This window comes from Saimiri boliviensis, chromosome 9 (genome assembly GCF_048565385.1).
Source record: "Saimiri boliviensis isolate mSaiBol1 chromosome 9, mSaiBol1.pri, whole genome shotgun sequence".
In the NCBI taxonomy this organism is placed as follows: Eukaryota; Metazoa; Chordata; class Mammalia; order Primates; family Cebidae; genus Saimiri; species Saimiri boliviensis.
In genome coordinates this window covers 72,333,487-72,346,018 of record NC_133457.1, presented here as the reverse complement: position 1 = coordinate 72,346,018, position 12,532 = coordinate 72,333,487, and the positions used below count along the sequence as shown (strand labels likewise).

The window sequence follows — 12,532 nt, the reverse complement described above, 5'->3', positions numbered from 1 at the left end:
GCCAAATCCTCAGCGGAAGGATTCCCTTGGGTACCCCGGGAAAGGGTCGCGGTGCAAGGCTGGGCTGGGAGAGCCGGGCGCGAGGGCGGCAGGAGGAAAGAGGGGTCGGGGCAGGGCGTTTCCACCGCAGGGCCTAGGGAAGGGAGCGGGGGTGGGGCTGCCGCGGACCAGATGCGGGACAGAACGGGGACCGCGGACCGAACTGGCGGCCACCCTGGGAAAGGCTGGGAGATGCGAGGAGGCCCCCCGCGGGATACACCTGCGCCGGTGAGGGGCCCGCCCGCCCCGAGCGAAGCCTCACCTGCCCAGCGCCCGCTTCATTCCAGCGTCCGCTGCGCAGCGCGGCTCCGCCGGCCCCGTGCCGGTCAGGCGCAGGTTCTGCTTCAGACGGCAGTCGGCGTCCAGCGCCGCGGCGGCCGAGCCGGAGGAGGACGAGCCCGCGGCGGCGCAGCGCTCATGCTCCAAGGCGACGGGCTCGGTCCGCTTCCTCATCCCGCGACCGACACGGTCGGCCGCCGACGGCGCCCGCTGTCCCCGCCCGCCGCCTACGCCGCAGTCGCCGCCGCTCAACGCCGCCGGCACCCGGAGCCCGGACACCGAAGCCCGCCGCTTCTCACATCCTAGCCCAGGCCGCGGCGCAGGGCGGCTACGCTGGCCAATCAGCGCCGGGCTCCCGCCGGCCCCGCCCCCCAGCCCCGGCCACCTCCTCCCTGATTCCGAGGGGCGCGCGCCCAGCAGCCCCGGCGCCAACCGCAGCCATCTTTCGGAAGGGCGGGTAAAGCCGAAGCGGCGCGTCACCGCCAGGGCAGGGCTCCGGGCTCCGCAGCGGGACTGCGGCTGCCCTCGCCCAGGCGCTGGGCGCTTCCGCGAACGGAAACCCAGAGGTAGCAAGTCGCAGTTGTGTTCTTGTGATTCGTAACTCTTTTCCCACAAGGACTTTACGTTTAAAAGTATGCTTTCCTGGCCGGGCGCGGTGGCTCAAGCCTGTAATCCCAGCACTTTGGGAGGCCGAGGCGGGTGGATCACGAGGTCGAGAGATCGAGACCATCCTGGTCAACATAGTGAGACGCCGTCTCTACTAAAAATACAAAAAATTAGCTGGGCATGGTGGCGCGTGCCTGTAATCCCAGCTACTCAGGAGGCTGAGGCAGGAGAATTACCTGAACCCAGGAGGCAGAGGTTGCGGTGAGCCGAGATCGCGCCATTGCACTCCAGCCTGGGTAACAAGAGCGAAACTCTGTCTCAAAAAAAAAAATAATAAAAATAAAAATAAAAGTATGCTTTCCAGTCATTAATTTTTAATTTGAAGCAAATGTATATAGATACTCAGTTTCCACTTTTGGCCGAACATGGGGAAATGAACTGCTTGAGAAATTTACTTTTTTTTTTTCTGAGACAGCGTTTCACCTCGGCTCACCGCAACCTCCGCCTCCTGGGTTCAGGCAATTCTCCTGCCTCAGCCTCCTGAGTAGCTGGGATTACAGGCACGCGCCACCATGCCCAGCTAATTTTTTGTATTTTTTTTAGTAGAGATGGGGTTTCACCATGTTGAGCAGGATGGTCTCGATCTCTTGACCTCGTGGTCCACCCGCCTCGGCCTCCCAAAGTGCTGGGATTACAGGCTTGAGCCACCGCGCCCAGCCTGAGAAATTTACTTTTTTAAAACCTGTATTAGATAATAGTTTTTGTTTTTGTTTTTGTTTTTTTAGACACGGGGTTTCACCTATGGTGGACAGGATGGTCTCGATCTCTTGACATCATGATCCGCCGGCCAAAGTGCCGGGAATTACAGGCGTGAGCCACCGCACCCGTCCCAGATTTTTTATTTTTATAAAGAAATTGAGACTAACTGATGGGAGGAAAATCCATTTCAAAGATAAATTCGTCCTTGTGAAACCCAAATTAAGTACTAATTCAACCCATCCTAAAAAGAAAAAAGGAAAGAATAAAGGGCAGTTTCACAAATTTACTTTAATAACTTTGGCCTTCTTTAATATGGCATTACTTTTGCAGATGATCTGCAACCAAGAGAAATATTTGCTTACTTATTATGAAGTAACTTTGGAAATTTTAATGTTTATCACTTTGAAAACTATTGGCAACTGATAATTTAAGATCAATTGGAAATGCATTTAGAAATTCAACAGCTTTTTATATTAGCTTTGTAATAATACTTTGAAATTACAAAAGAATTTATTTACCATATTACTAAATATCACAGCCTGCATTCATAATTGTGGCAGTATCTCCAGATACAGTTTTTAAAAACATTGGGGGGGTGGGAATGTATCAGTGGCTCATGCCTGTAATCTCAGCACTTTGGGAGGCCGAGGTGGGCAGATCACTTGAGGTCAGGAATTCGAGACCAGCCTGGCCAACATGGTGAAACCCCGTCTCTACTAAAAATACAAAGATTAGCCAGGTGTAGTGGCACATGTTTGTAGTCCCAGCTACTTGGGAGGCTGAGGCAGGAGAATTGCTTGAACCCAGGAGATGGAGGTTGTAGTGAGCTGAGATGGCACCAGTGCAGAGAGCCTAGGCAGCAGAGCAAGACTGTCATTTTTTTGTTTTTGTTTTTGTTTTTATTTATTTATTTATTTATTTATTTATTTTTGAGACGGAGTGTCACTCTTGTTACCCAGGCTGGAGTGCAATGGCGCCATCTTGGCTCACCGCAACCTCCGCCTCCTGGGTTCAGGCAATTCTCCTGCCTCAGCCTCCTGAGTAGCTGGGATTATAGGCACGCGCCACCATGACCAGCTGATTTTTTGTACTGTATTTTTAGTAGAGACGGGGTTTCACCATGTTGACCAGGATGGTCTCAATCACTTCAGCTGGGGAAGTGGAGGGTATAGTGAGTTGAGGTGGCGCCACTGCACTCCACCTGGGCAACCCTAGAGTTAGACCCTGTCTCCAGGGGGAAAAAAAAAAAAAAGGCAGCCGGGAGCGGTGGCACCAGCCTGTAATCCCAGCACTTTGGGAGGCCGAGGTAGGTGGATCACGAGGTCGAGAGATCGAGACCATCCTGGTCAACATGGTGAAACCCCGTCTCTACTAAAAATACAAAAAACTAGCTGGGCGTGGTGGCGCGTGCCTGTAATCCCAGCTACTTAGGAGGCTGAGGCAGGAGAATTGCCTGAACCCAGGAGGCGGAGGTTGCGGTGAGCCGAGATCGCGCCATTGCGCTCCAGCCTGGGTAACAAGAGAGAAACTCCGTCTCAAAAAAAAAAAAAAAAAAAAAGGCAATGTCATTATTCAACATAAGCCTGAGTAGGCTATTCCCATGCCTATTCCTCAGGTGACATATCTACTGCATATTTGCAAAAGATCAACACAGTTTCTAGGGTTAGCTAGAATTAATCCAAATTGCTTGTTAGAAATTAACATTGCTCTTTGAAAAATTGCCTAGTAAAACAGTTCTTTAGCAGTGATTCCTATCTTCGATATGTATGGTTAAGAAATGTTGCATAGGCCAGGCGCGGTGGCTTAAGCCTGTAATCCCAGCACTTCGGGAGGCCGAGGCGGGTGGATTACGAGGTCAAGAGATCCAGACCATCCTGGTCAACGTGGTGAAACCCCGTCTCTACTAAAACTACAAAACATTAGCTGGGCATGGTGGTGCATGCCTGTAATCCCAGCCACTCAGGCAGAATTGCCTGAACCCAGGAGGTGGAGGTGGCGGTGAGCCGAGATCGCGCCATTGCACTCCAGCCTGGGTAACAAGAGTGAAACTCCGTCTCAAAAAAAAAAAAAGTTGCGTAAGTGAGTCGAGGTCGCACCATTGCATTCCTGCCTGCTGCCTGGTGATGGAGTGAGACTGACTCAAAAAAAAAAAAAAAAGAAGCCGGGCGCGGTGGCTCAAGCCTGTAATCCCAGCACTTTGGGAGGCCGAGGCGGGTGGATCACGAGGTCGAGAGATCGAGACCAACCTGGTCAACATGGTGAAACCCCGTCTCTACTAAAAATACAAAAAATTAGCTGGGCATGGTGGCGCGTGCCTGTAATCCCAGCTACTTAGGAGGCTGAGGCAGGAGAATTGCCTGAACCCAGGAGGCGGAGGTTGCGGTGAGCCGAGATCGCGCCATTGCACTCCAGCCTGGGTAACAAGAGCGAAACTCCGTCTCAAAAAAAAAAAAAAAAAAAAAAATGTTGCATAACCATGTAGGCAAGAAAATGCCTAGTGAATTCGTTTTAATCTAGGGCATATATTACAAATATTTTTAAACAACTTATTTAAAATCAAAGGGTGGTACTGCGGTGTTGGGAATGGAAAGTCCAAATACAGTCTTATCACTCTGGAGCTGTGTGACCTTGGGCAAGTTATCTAACTTGTTTATCAATCCAGGTCTTAAAACACTTTAGAGATAATAGTGAGAATTAAATGAAATACACATTGCATTCCCTACCAGCATTAGTTACCCAATAATAGATACGTTCGCTATTAATATCAAACAGAAAACTCGCATTGCAAAACCGAAACGCTTGTGTCCTAGCAATTCAACAATGCACAGGCCCTTCCTCTTAACTTCGAAATGCCCTTTTTTGAATCTAAAAGAAAATGAATGCATCAAAAGGAAAAACAGAAGGAAGTTGCGGGGCGTGCATTTATTTCCAGCTTTGCTGCCCGCAGAGTCGCCCGGCCCGCCGCCTGAGAACTCGAAAAACCCTCTCTGCTCAGCCTAGGGGTTCTCCCATCCTTGGAGCGGGACCTCACCTGGGAGGGACTCTTCTTACTCTTACTCCGCCCCTCTTGGCATTTGGCTGCGCGACGGATGTCCCTTTTCTGGCGCCGTAGGCCGCGTTCCCATTGGCTAGGCCTGTTTGGCGCCAAAGCGCTGAGCTGAGACGGAGGCGAGATCCTGGCGCTGTGGGACAGGACCGAAAACAGTGAGGCGGTCCAGAGAGCAAAGACCGTTTTGGCGTGAGAGCTGCGAGTCGGCAAGGCCACGTGAGCGGGAAGCCTCCGCCATGTTCTGCGAAAAAGCCATGGAACTGGTCCGCGAGCTGCACCGCGCGCCAGAAGGGCAGCTGCCTGCCTTCAACGTAGGGGCGGGTATACTCGGACGGGGCTTGCTGGGTTTGGGGCCCGGGCGCTGGGGCGGGGCGGCTCCCAGGAAGGGTTGACTTTCGCACCTTGTTCCCTCCGAGGTCCGGAAAAATGTTGTGAAGCAGCAAAACAAAATTCGGGAGGAAAGAGCATTCTTACTTAGCTACCCAGCGACTTAGTGAATCTCTTCATCTGAGCACATTTTAGCGTTTTTCCTTGTACGGATTTGTTCCCGTCCCTTTTACAGAACATTTACAGGTTGCCTGATAATTTCGCGTTTCTTGCTCACTCAGCCATCCTTAGATGGTCTGTAAAGGCTAGGCCTCTGGGACCTGGCCGGGATTCTGTGCTCTCAGTTTTCTCATATGCAAAAATGGGGATGGTGACAATAGTATGCAAGTCATGATGCAGTGGTGTAAAATGAATGGGACATGAAAGGGTCTCTGCATATGCCTTATATACAGTAAGGGGTGAGTTAGTATTAGCTATTAATATTATTTTTTCTGCGGCTGCTACTGTTGCTGTTAATATTATGATTACTTGTATTTTTCTGTCTTTGCAACCCCAGGCGGAGTGCTAAACACTTCATGTACATTATCTCTTGTCTTTCTTTTTTTTTTTTTTTTTTCTTTAAGGCAGTTTCACTCTTGTTGCTCAGGCTGGAGTGCAGTGGCGCGATCTCGGCTTATCGCAACCTTCCCATCCCCGGTTAAAGCGATTCTCCTGCCTCAGCCTCCCGAGTAGCTGGGATTATAGGCATGTGCCACCACACACGGCTAATTTTGTGGTTTTAGTAGAGACGGGGTTTCTCTCTCCATATTGGTCATACTGGCCTCGAACTCCCGACCTCAGGTGATCCGCCCACCTCAGCCTCCCAGAGTGCTGGGATTGCAAGCATGAGCCACCGCGTCCAGCCTATCTCTTGTCTTTCTAATCACCCTTTGAGGGCCCTGCTCAGCGGCTCGTGCTTGTAATCCCAGCACTTTGGGAGGCTGAGGCAGGAGGATCGGTTGGGGTCCAGGAGTCCAAGGCTGTAATGAGCCATGATCACGCTGCTGCATTCCAGCCTGAGTGATAGAGACCCTGTCCCAAACAAAACAAGAATAACTTTTTGACGTTTAAATCATTGTTTTCCACTTTTTTCAGCTATATATGCATAGGACTGGGGAGATTTAAGTATATTGCCTTAGGTGACACAGACAGCAAGAAAGCTAGGATTTGAACCCTGACACTGTGGTTCCAGAGTCTGCACTCTAAATTCTGTATTTTACTCTTGTCATAGAGCAGCCATTGTGTGCATGTCAGGACACATTCTGCTGGAAGAGGGGCACAAAAACAGATAGTAGAATTCACTGCGATAGGTGATACCAAGAAGGTGTAGCAAGGAGCACGAAAGAGAAACACCGCTATGAGCTGGGGTAGAGGAGGTGACACTTGAGCCTTGCCATCCACGAGGATGAGGTCACTGCTCTGAGAAGGAAGTGAGGCATCCCCGCCAAAGGATGCTGCAGCACAAAATCACATGGTCGCACTGGAGAGGGTGACCAATAGGGCCTGTGACAGGGAGGCTAGGAAGGTGGCTCACGGCCTACATGAGTTTGTTATTCACTCATAAGGCATGTTGGGAGCTGGTAGAGGATTTTAGACGGGGAAGTGATAGGGTAATTTTTGCGGTTTGAAGATAACTGTGGCACCAGTTGAAATGGAATTGAAGAGAGAAAAGAATGGGGCAGGGAGATGGCTAGTGGGTAGCTGATAGAGCAGGAGAGAGGTGTGTGGTCTGAACTGTGTCATGTCAGTGGCACTGAGATCAATGTCTGGGTTTTAGAGACATGAAGCAAACATGACTTGTAAATATTAGAGCAGGGCACAGATGGGGTGCGTAATGAATGAGAGGGAGGAATCAGGATCTTGGAGGATCCTCAGGAAACTGAGTAAATAACATCAGATTTCAGGAGACCGAGTGTGTTGGGAAAGGTAATGAGTTTCGGTTTGTTTTGAACAGTGAAGAGCACCTAGCCTGACAATTAGATTGTCTTACAAATGAAGAAACTTAGACAACACAAATTATGGGTCAAGTTAAGGAACTTGTCTGAATTTGCAGCATATTGGAGGTAGAACTTCAACTTGAACACACGCTTTCCAGTTTCCAGTCAACCGTTATTTCAAATTCAGAACATTTATCTCATATAAAAAGTTAGAAGGCAGCAGTCTGCAGCTCAGCAGAGATGCTGGAATGCAGGAGTATGTAAATGCCTAAAATGTGGCTGGAGAACTACACATCAGGACACAGGCTTAGAGAGTAAAGAGACTGCAAACAGGTGCAGCCACGCTGGATTTGGGACCTGACTCTGACACTAAGTTTAGCTCTCTGTTTTACTCAAATTTTAAGGTAAATGTTGAGTTGTCACTTTGTGGGGCTAGGGGCTGGTTGGTCTTAGAAGTTGTAGAATTAATCTCTTGTAGGTGTTAGTTTGGTGGATCACCTTTTGTCTCACTAGTGCCTTCCACTGACAAACCCACCTTATACTCAAGTGATTCAGCAGCCTGGAACACTCACTCAGCCTGCAGAGGCTGGCCTCTGACTCAGTGGCACAGAGGAAGGCTAACAGTGGGTCCGAGAGGCCCAAGGACGACCCAGGCTTTTCTTCTGGAGTCACTCATGCTTAAGTGCTATGTTCAGCAAATTGAAAAGTGATTACCCCCTTTCTATATACAGAACTGATACTTTTTTTCTTAAAAAGTATTTTAAGCCGGGCGCGGTGGCTCACGCCTATAATCCCAGCACTTTGGGAGACCAAGGCAGCACTTTGGGAGGCCGAGGCGGGTGGATCACGAGGTCAAGAGATCGAGACCATCCTGGTCAATATGGTGAAACCCCGTCTCTATTAAAAATACAAAAAATAGGCCGGGCACGGTGGCTCAAGCCTGTAATCCCAGCACTTTGGGAGGGCGAGGCGGGTGGATCACGAGGTAAAGAGATCGAGACCATCCTGGTCAACATGGTGAAACCCCGTCTCTACTAAAAATACAAAACATTAGCTGGGCATGGTGGTGCATGCCTGTAATCCCAGCTACTCAGGAGGCTGAGGCAGGACAATTGCCTGAACCCAGGATGTGGAGGTTGCGGTGAGCCGAGATCGTGCCATTGCACTCCAGTCTGGGTAACAAGAGCGAAACTCCGTCTCAAAAAAAAAAAAAAAAAATACAAAAAATAGCTGGGCATGGTGGTGTGTGCCTGTAATCCCAGCTACTCAGGAGGCTGAGGCAGGAGAATTGCCTGAACCCAGGAGACGGAGGTTGCAGTGAGCCGAGATCGCACCATTGCACTCCAACCTGGGTAACAATAGTGAAACTCCTTTTCAAAAAAAAAAAAAAAAGTATTTTAAGAACTCTAATGGTTTATTTTTCCAAGGGAAAATTTGCCCCAAAGTGGGTACTAGAAAAACTCCTATGGCCGGTGGTGGTTGCAGTGAGCCTAGATCACGCCACTGCATGCCAGCCTGGGTGACGAGCAAAATTCTATCTAAAAAAAAAAACAACAACAAAAAACTCCTATGGCCTTTCTGTTTTTGCAGCGCAAACCAAAAATACTATTCCGTTTTCTTTCTTTTGGTATTAACCTTTTAAGACCATATAAGACCATATTTTAGTAAATTATGAGTTATTTACATATTTTTCTTTATGTGTCATGCTTCAGTAGGACTATTGATTTTTTGGGTTTTTTTTTTTTTTTTTGAGATGGAGTTTTGCTTTTGTTGCCCAGTCTGAAGCTCAATGGCACGATCTCGGCTCACCGCAACCTTCACCTCCTGGGTTCAATCAATTCTTCTGCCTCAGCCTCCTGAGCAGCTGGGATTACAGGCATGTGCCACCATGCCCGACTAATTTTGTGTTTTCAGTAGAGATGGGGTTTCTCCATGTTGGTCAGGCTGGTCTCTTTATTTATTTATTTATTTATTTATTTTTTGAGACGGAGTTTCGCTCTTGTTACCCAGGCTGGAGTGCAATGGCGCGATCTCGGCTCACCGCAGCCTCCGCCTCCTGGGTTCAGGCAATTCTCCTGCCTCAGCCTCCTGAGTAGCTGGGATTACAGGCAGGCGCCACCATGCCCAGCTAATTTTTTTTTTAATATTTTTAGTAGAGACGGGGTTTCACCATGTTGCCCAGGATGGTCTCGATCTCTTGGCCTCGTGATCCACCCGCCTTGGCCTCCCAAAGTGCTGGGATTACAGGCTTGAGCCACCGTGCCCGGCCTTATTTATTTATTTTTTAAGAAAAAGAAAGAAGAGAGAAAAAGAATGAAGGAGAGGACGAAAGAGGAAGAGGGAGAGAGAACGGAGGTGTTACTTTATTGCCCGGGTTAGAATGCAATCTAAAAATGGGTATGCCTATAATTGTGCTTAATAATAGAGACATGAAAAAAAAATGAGGGAAGAAAATAACAAACAAGCAGCCAACCAATATTTCATTTAAACCTGTAAATAGGTGTGATGTGGTACTGATAAGAGTGTATATTTTGTGTATTTAAAGTGGAGAGTTCTATAAATGTTAATTAAGTTGACTTGTTCCAGATCTGAGTTCAAATCCTGGATATCGTTGTTAATTTTCTGTCCATTGATCTGTCTAATATTGATGTTGAAGTCTCCCACTATTATTGTGTGGGAGTCTAAGTCTCTTTATAAGTCTTATATATCTGGCTATTCCTGTATTGGGTGCGTATATATTTAGGATCTTTAGCTCTTCTTGTTACATTGATCCTTTTATCATTATGTAATATCCTTCTTTGCTTTTTTTTTTGAGACGGAGTTTCACTTTTGTTACCCAGGCTGGAGCGCAATGGCGCGATCTCAGCTCACCACAACCTCCGCCTCCTGGGTTCAGGCAATTCTCCTGCCTCAGCCTCCTGAGTAGCTGGGATTACAGGCAAGCGCCACCATGCCCAGCTACTTTTTTGTATTTTTAGTAGAGACGGGGTTTTACCATGTTGACCAGGATGGTCTCGATCTCTCAACCTCGTGACCCACCCGCCTTGGCCTCCCAAAGTGCTGGGATTACAGGCTTGAGCCACCGTGCCCGGCCCTTTGCTTCTTTTGATCTTTGTTGCTTTAAAGTCTATTTTTTTTTTTTTTTTTTTTGAGACGGAGTTTCGCTCTCGTTACCCAGGCTGGAGTGCAATGGTGCGATCTCGGCTCACCGCAACCTCCGCCTCCTGGGTTCAGGCAATTCTCCTATCTCAGCCTCCTGAGTAGCTGGGATTACAGGCACACACCACCATGCCCAGCTAATTTTTTGCACCTTTATTAGAGACGGGGTTTCACCATGTTGACCAGGATGGTCTCGATCTCTTGACCTCGTGATCCACCCGCCTCGGCCTCCCAAAGTGCTGGGATTACAGGCTTGAGCCACCGCGCCCGGCCGCTTTAAAGTCTATTTTATCAGAGGCAAAAATTGCAACTCCTGCTTTTTATTTATTTATTTATTTTTGCTTTCCATTTGTTTGGTAAATCTTTCTCCATCCCTTTGTTTTCAGTCTTTGTGTATCCTTGCATGTGAGATGGGTCTGGATGCAGCATATTGATGGGGTTTTGGCTGTGTCTTTTGATTGGGAGATTTAGTTGATTTAAATTTAAGATTAATAATAATATATGTGAGTTTAATGCTGCCATTTGATGCTAGCTGGCTGTTTTGCCCATTAGTTGATGTAAATTCTTCATTATGTTGATGCTCTTTAATTTTTGGTATATTTTTAGAAAGGCTGATGTTAGTTGTTCCTTTCTATGTGTAGTACTTCTTTCAGAAGCTTTTGTAAAGCAGGCCTGGTGGTGATGAAATCTCAGAGTACTTGCTTGTTCACAAAAGATTTTATTTTTCCTTCGCTTGTGAAGCTTAGTGTGGCTGGATATCAAATTCTGGGTTGAAAGTTCCTTTGTAGGCCGGGCGCGGTGGCTCAAGCCTGTAATCCCAGCACTTTGGGAGGCCGAGGCGGGTGGATCACGAGGTTGAGAGATCGAGACCATCCTGGTCAACATGGTGAAACTCCGTCTCTACTAAAAATACAAAAAACTAGCTGGGTGTGGTGGCGCGTGCCTGTAATCCCAGCTACGTGGGAGGCTGAGGCAGGAGAATTGCCTGAGCCCAGGAGGCGGAGGTTGCGGTGAGCCGAGATCGCGCCATTGCACTCCAGCCTGGGTAACAAGAGCGAAACTCCGTCTCAAAAAAAAAAAAAAAAAAAAAAAAAAGAAAGTTCCTTTCTTTAAGGATGTTAAATATTGGCCCCCACTCTCTTCTGGCTTGTAGGGTTTCTGCTGAGAGATCTGCTGTGAGTCTGATAGGCTTCCCTTTGTGGGTAACCTGACCTTTCTCTCTGGCTGCCCTTAGTATTTTCTCCTTCATTTCAACCCTGGTGAATCTGACGATTATGTGTCTTGGGGTTGGTCTCTTAGAGGAATATCTTTGTGGTGGTCTCTGTATTACCTGGAGTTGAATATTGTCCTGCCTTGCTAGGTTGGGAAAATTTTCCTGAATAATATCCTGAAGAGTATTTTCCAGCTTGGATTCATTCTCTTCATCACATTCAGGTACACCTATCAAACGTAGATTAGGTCTTTTCACATAGTCCCATATTTCTTGGAGACTTTGCTCATTCCTTTTTTTTTTTTTTTTTTCTTGAGACGGAGTTTCGCTCTTGTTACCCAGGCTGGAGTGCAATGGCGCGATCTCGGCTCACCTTAACCTCCGCCTCCTGGGCTCAGGCAATTCTCCTGCCTCAGCCTCCTGAGTAGCTGGGATTACAGGCATGCGCTACCATGCCCAGCTAATTTTTTTGTATTTTTAGTAGAGAAGGGGTTTCACCATGTTGACCAGGATGGTCTCGATCTCTTGACCTTGTGATCCACCCGCCTCGGCCTCCCAAAGTGCTGGGATTACAGGCTTGAGCCACCACGCCCGGCCCTATCATTCACCTTTTAAAGCCTGCTTCTGATAATGGAACACACTCGTTCTCCATCAGGCCTTGTTCCCTTGCTGATGAGGAACTGTGATCCCCTGTAGAGGGAGAGGCGTTCTGATTTTGGGTATTCTCAGCCTTTTTAGGCTGGTTTCTTCGTTTCGTTATAGATTTATCCATCTGTGGTCTTTATAATTACCGTCTTTATAATTGGGTTTCTGAATGGATGTCCAACTTGTTGATTCCCAGCACTAAAATCGGAGCAACCCACTGTGCCGGCCAAAACAGCGGCGTTAAGATTGATGGTGCTTTTCTGACTCTGCACCAAGAACCGCGGCACCAAGGCAGCGGCAAAACCGCTTCGCTGGCCACAAGAGTCACGCTGGCGACCCTTGGGTCTCCTCCACTGGGAATCTCCTGGTGGGTGAGCAACAAAAATTCGTCTGAAAGTGTGGCATCCTCTCGTTCTCTGCGCTTTCACTGGAGGCTACAATCCCGAGCTGCTAGTGATCAGCCATCTTGGATTTCTCTCTCTC

At 48.2% G+C, this 12,532-nt stretch overlaps 2 protein-coding genes across 6 annotated transcripts in view; one reads left to right on the top strand and one right to left on the bottom strand.

Moving 5' to 3' along the window:
• Window positions 1–643, bottom strand: part of ABHD12 (abhydrolase domain containing 12, lysophospholipase) — a 90,967-nt gene extending 90,324 nt beyond the window's left edge. For both annotated transcript variants that reach the window (XM_074406149.1, XM_003942940.4), the window contains exon 1: window positions 302–643. In XM_074406149.1, the coding sequence (XP_074262250.1) occupies window positions 302–492 (191 nt within the window). In that variant the 5' untranslated portion in view covers window positions 493–643. The remainder of the gene's footprint in view (window positions 1–301) is intronic.
• A 4,164-nt stretch (window positions 644–4,807) lies between these two features.
• GINS1 (GINS complex subunit 1) overlaps window positions 4,808–12,532 on the top strand; it is a 43,563-nt gene continuing 35,838 nt past the window's right edge. For 2 of the 4 annotated variants that reach the window (XM_074406147.1, XM_074406148.1), the window contains exon 1: window positions 4,809–5,043. In XM_074406147.1, the coding sequence (XP_074262248.1) occupies window positions 4,969–5,043 (75 nt within the window). In that variant the 5' untranslated portion in view covers window positions 4,809–4,968. Of the gene's footprint in view, window positions 5,044–12,532 lie in introns of all 4 variants that reach the window. The other 2 variants (XM_010330761.3, XM_010330762.3) reach the window with 2 other exon arrangements.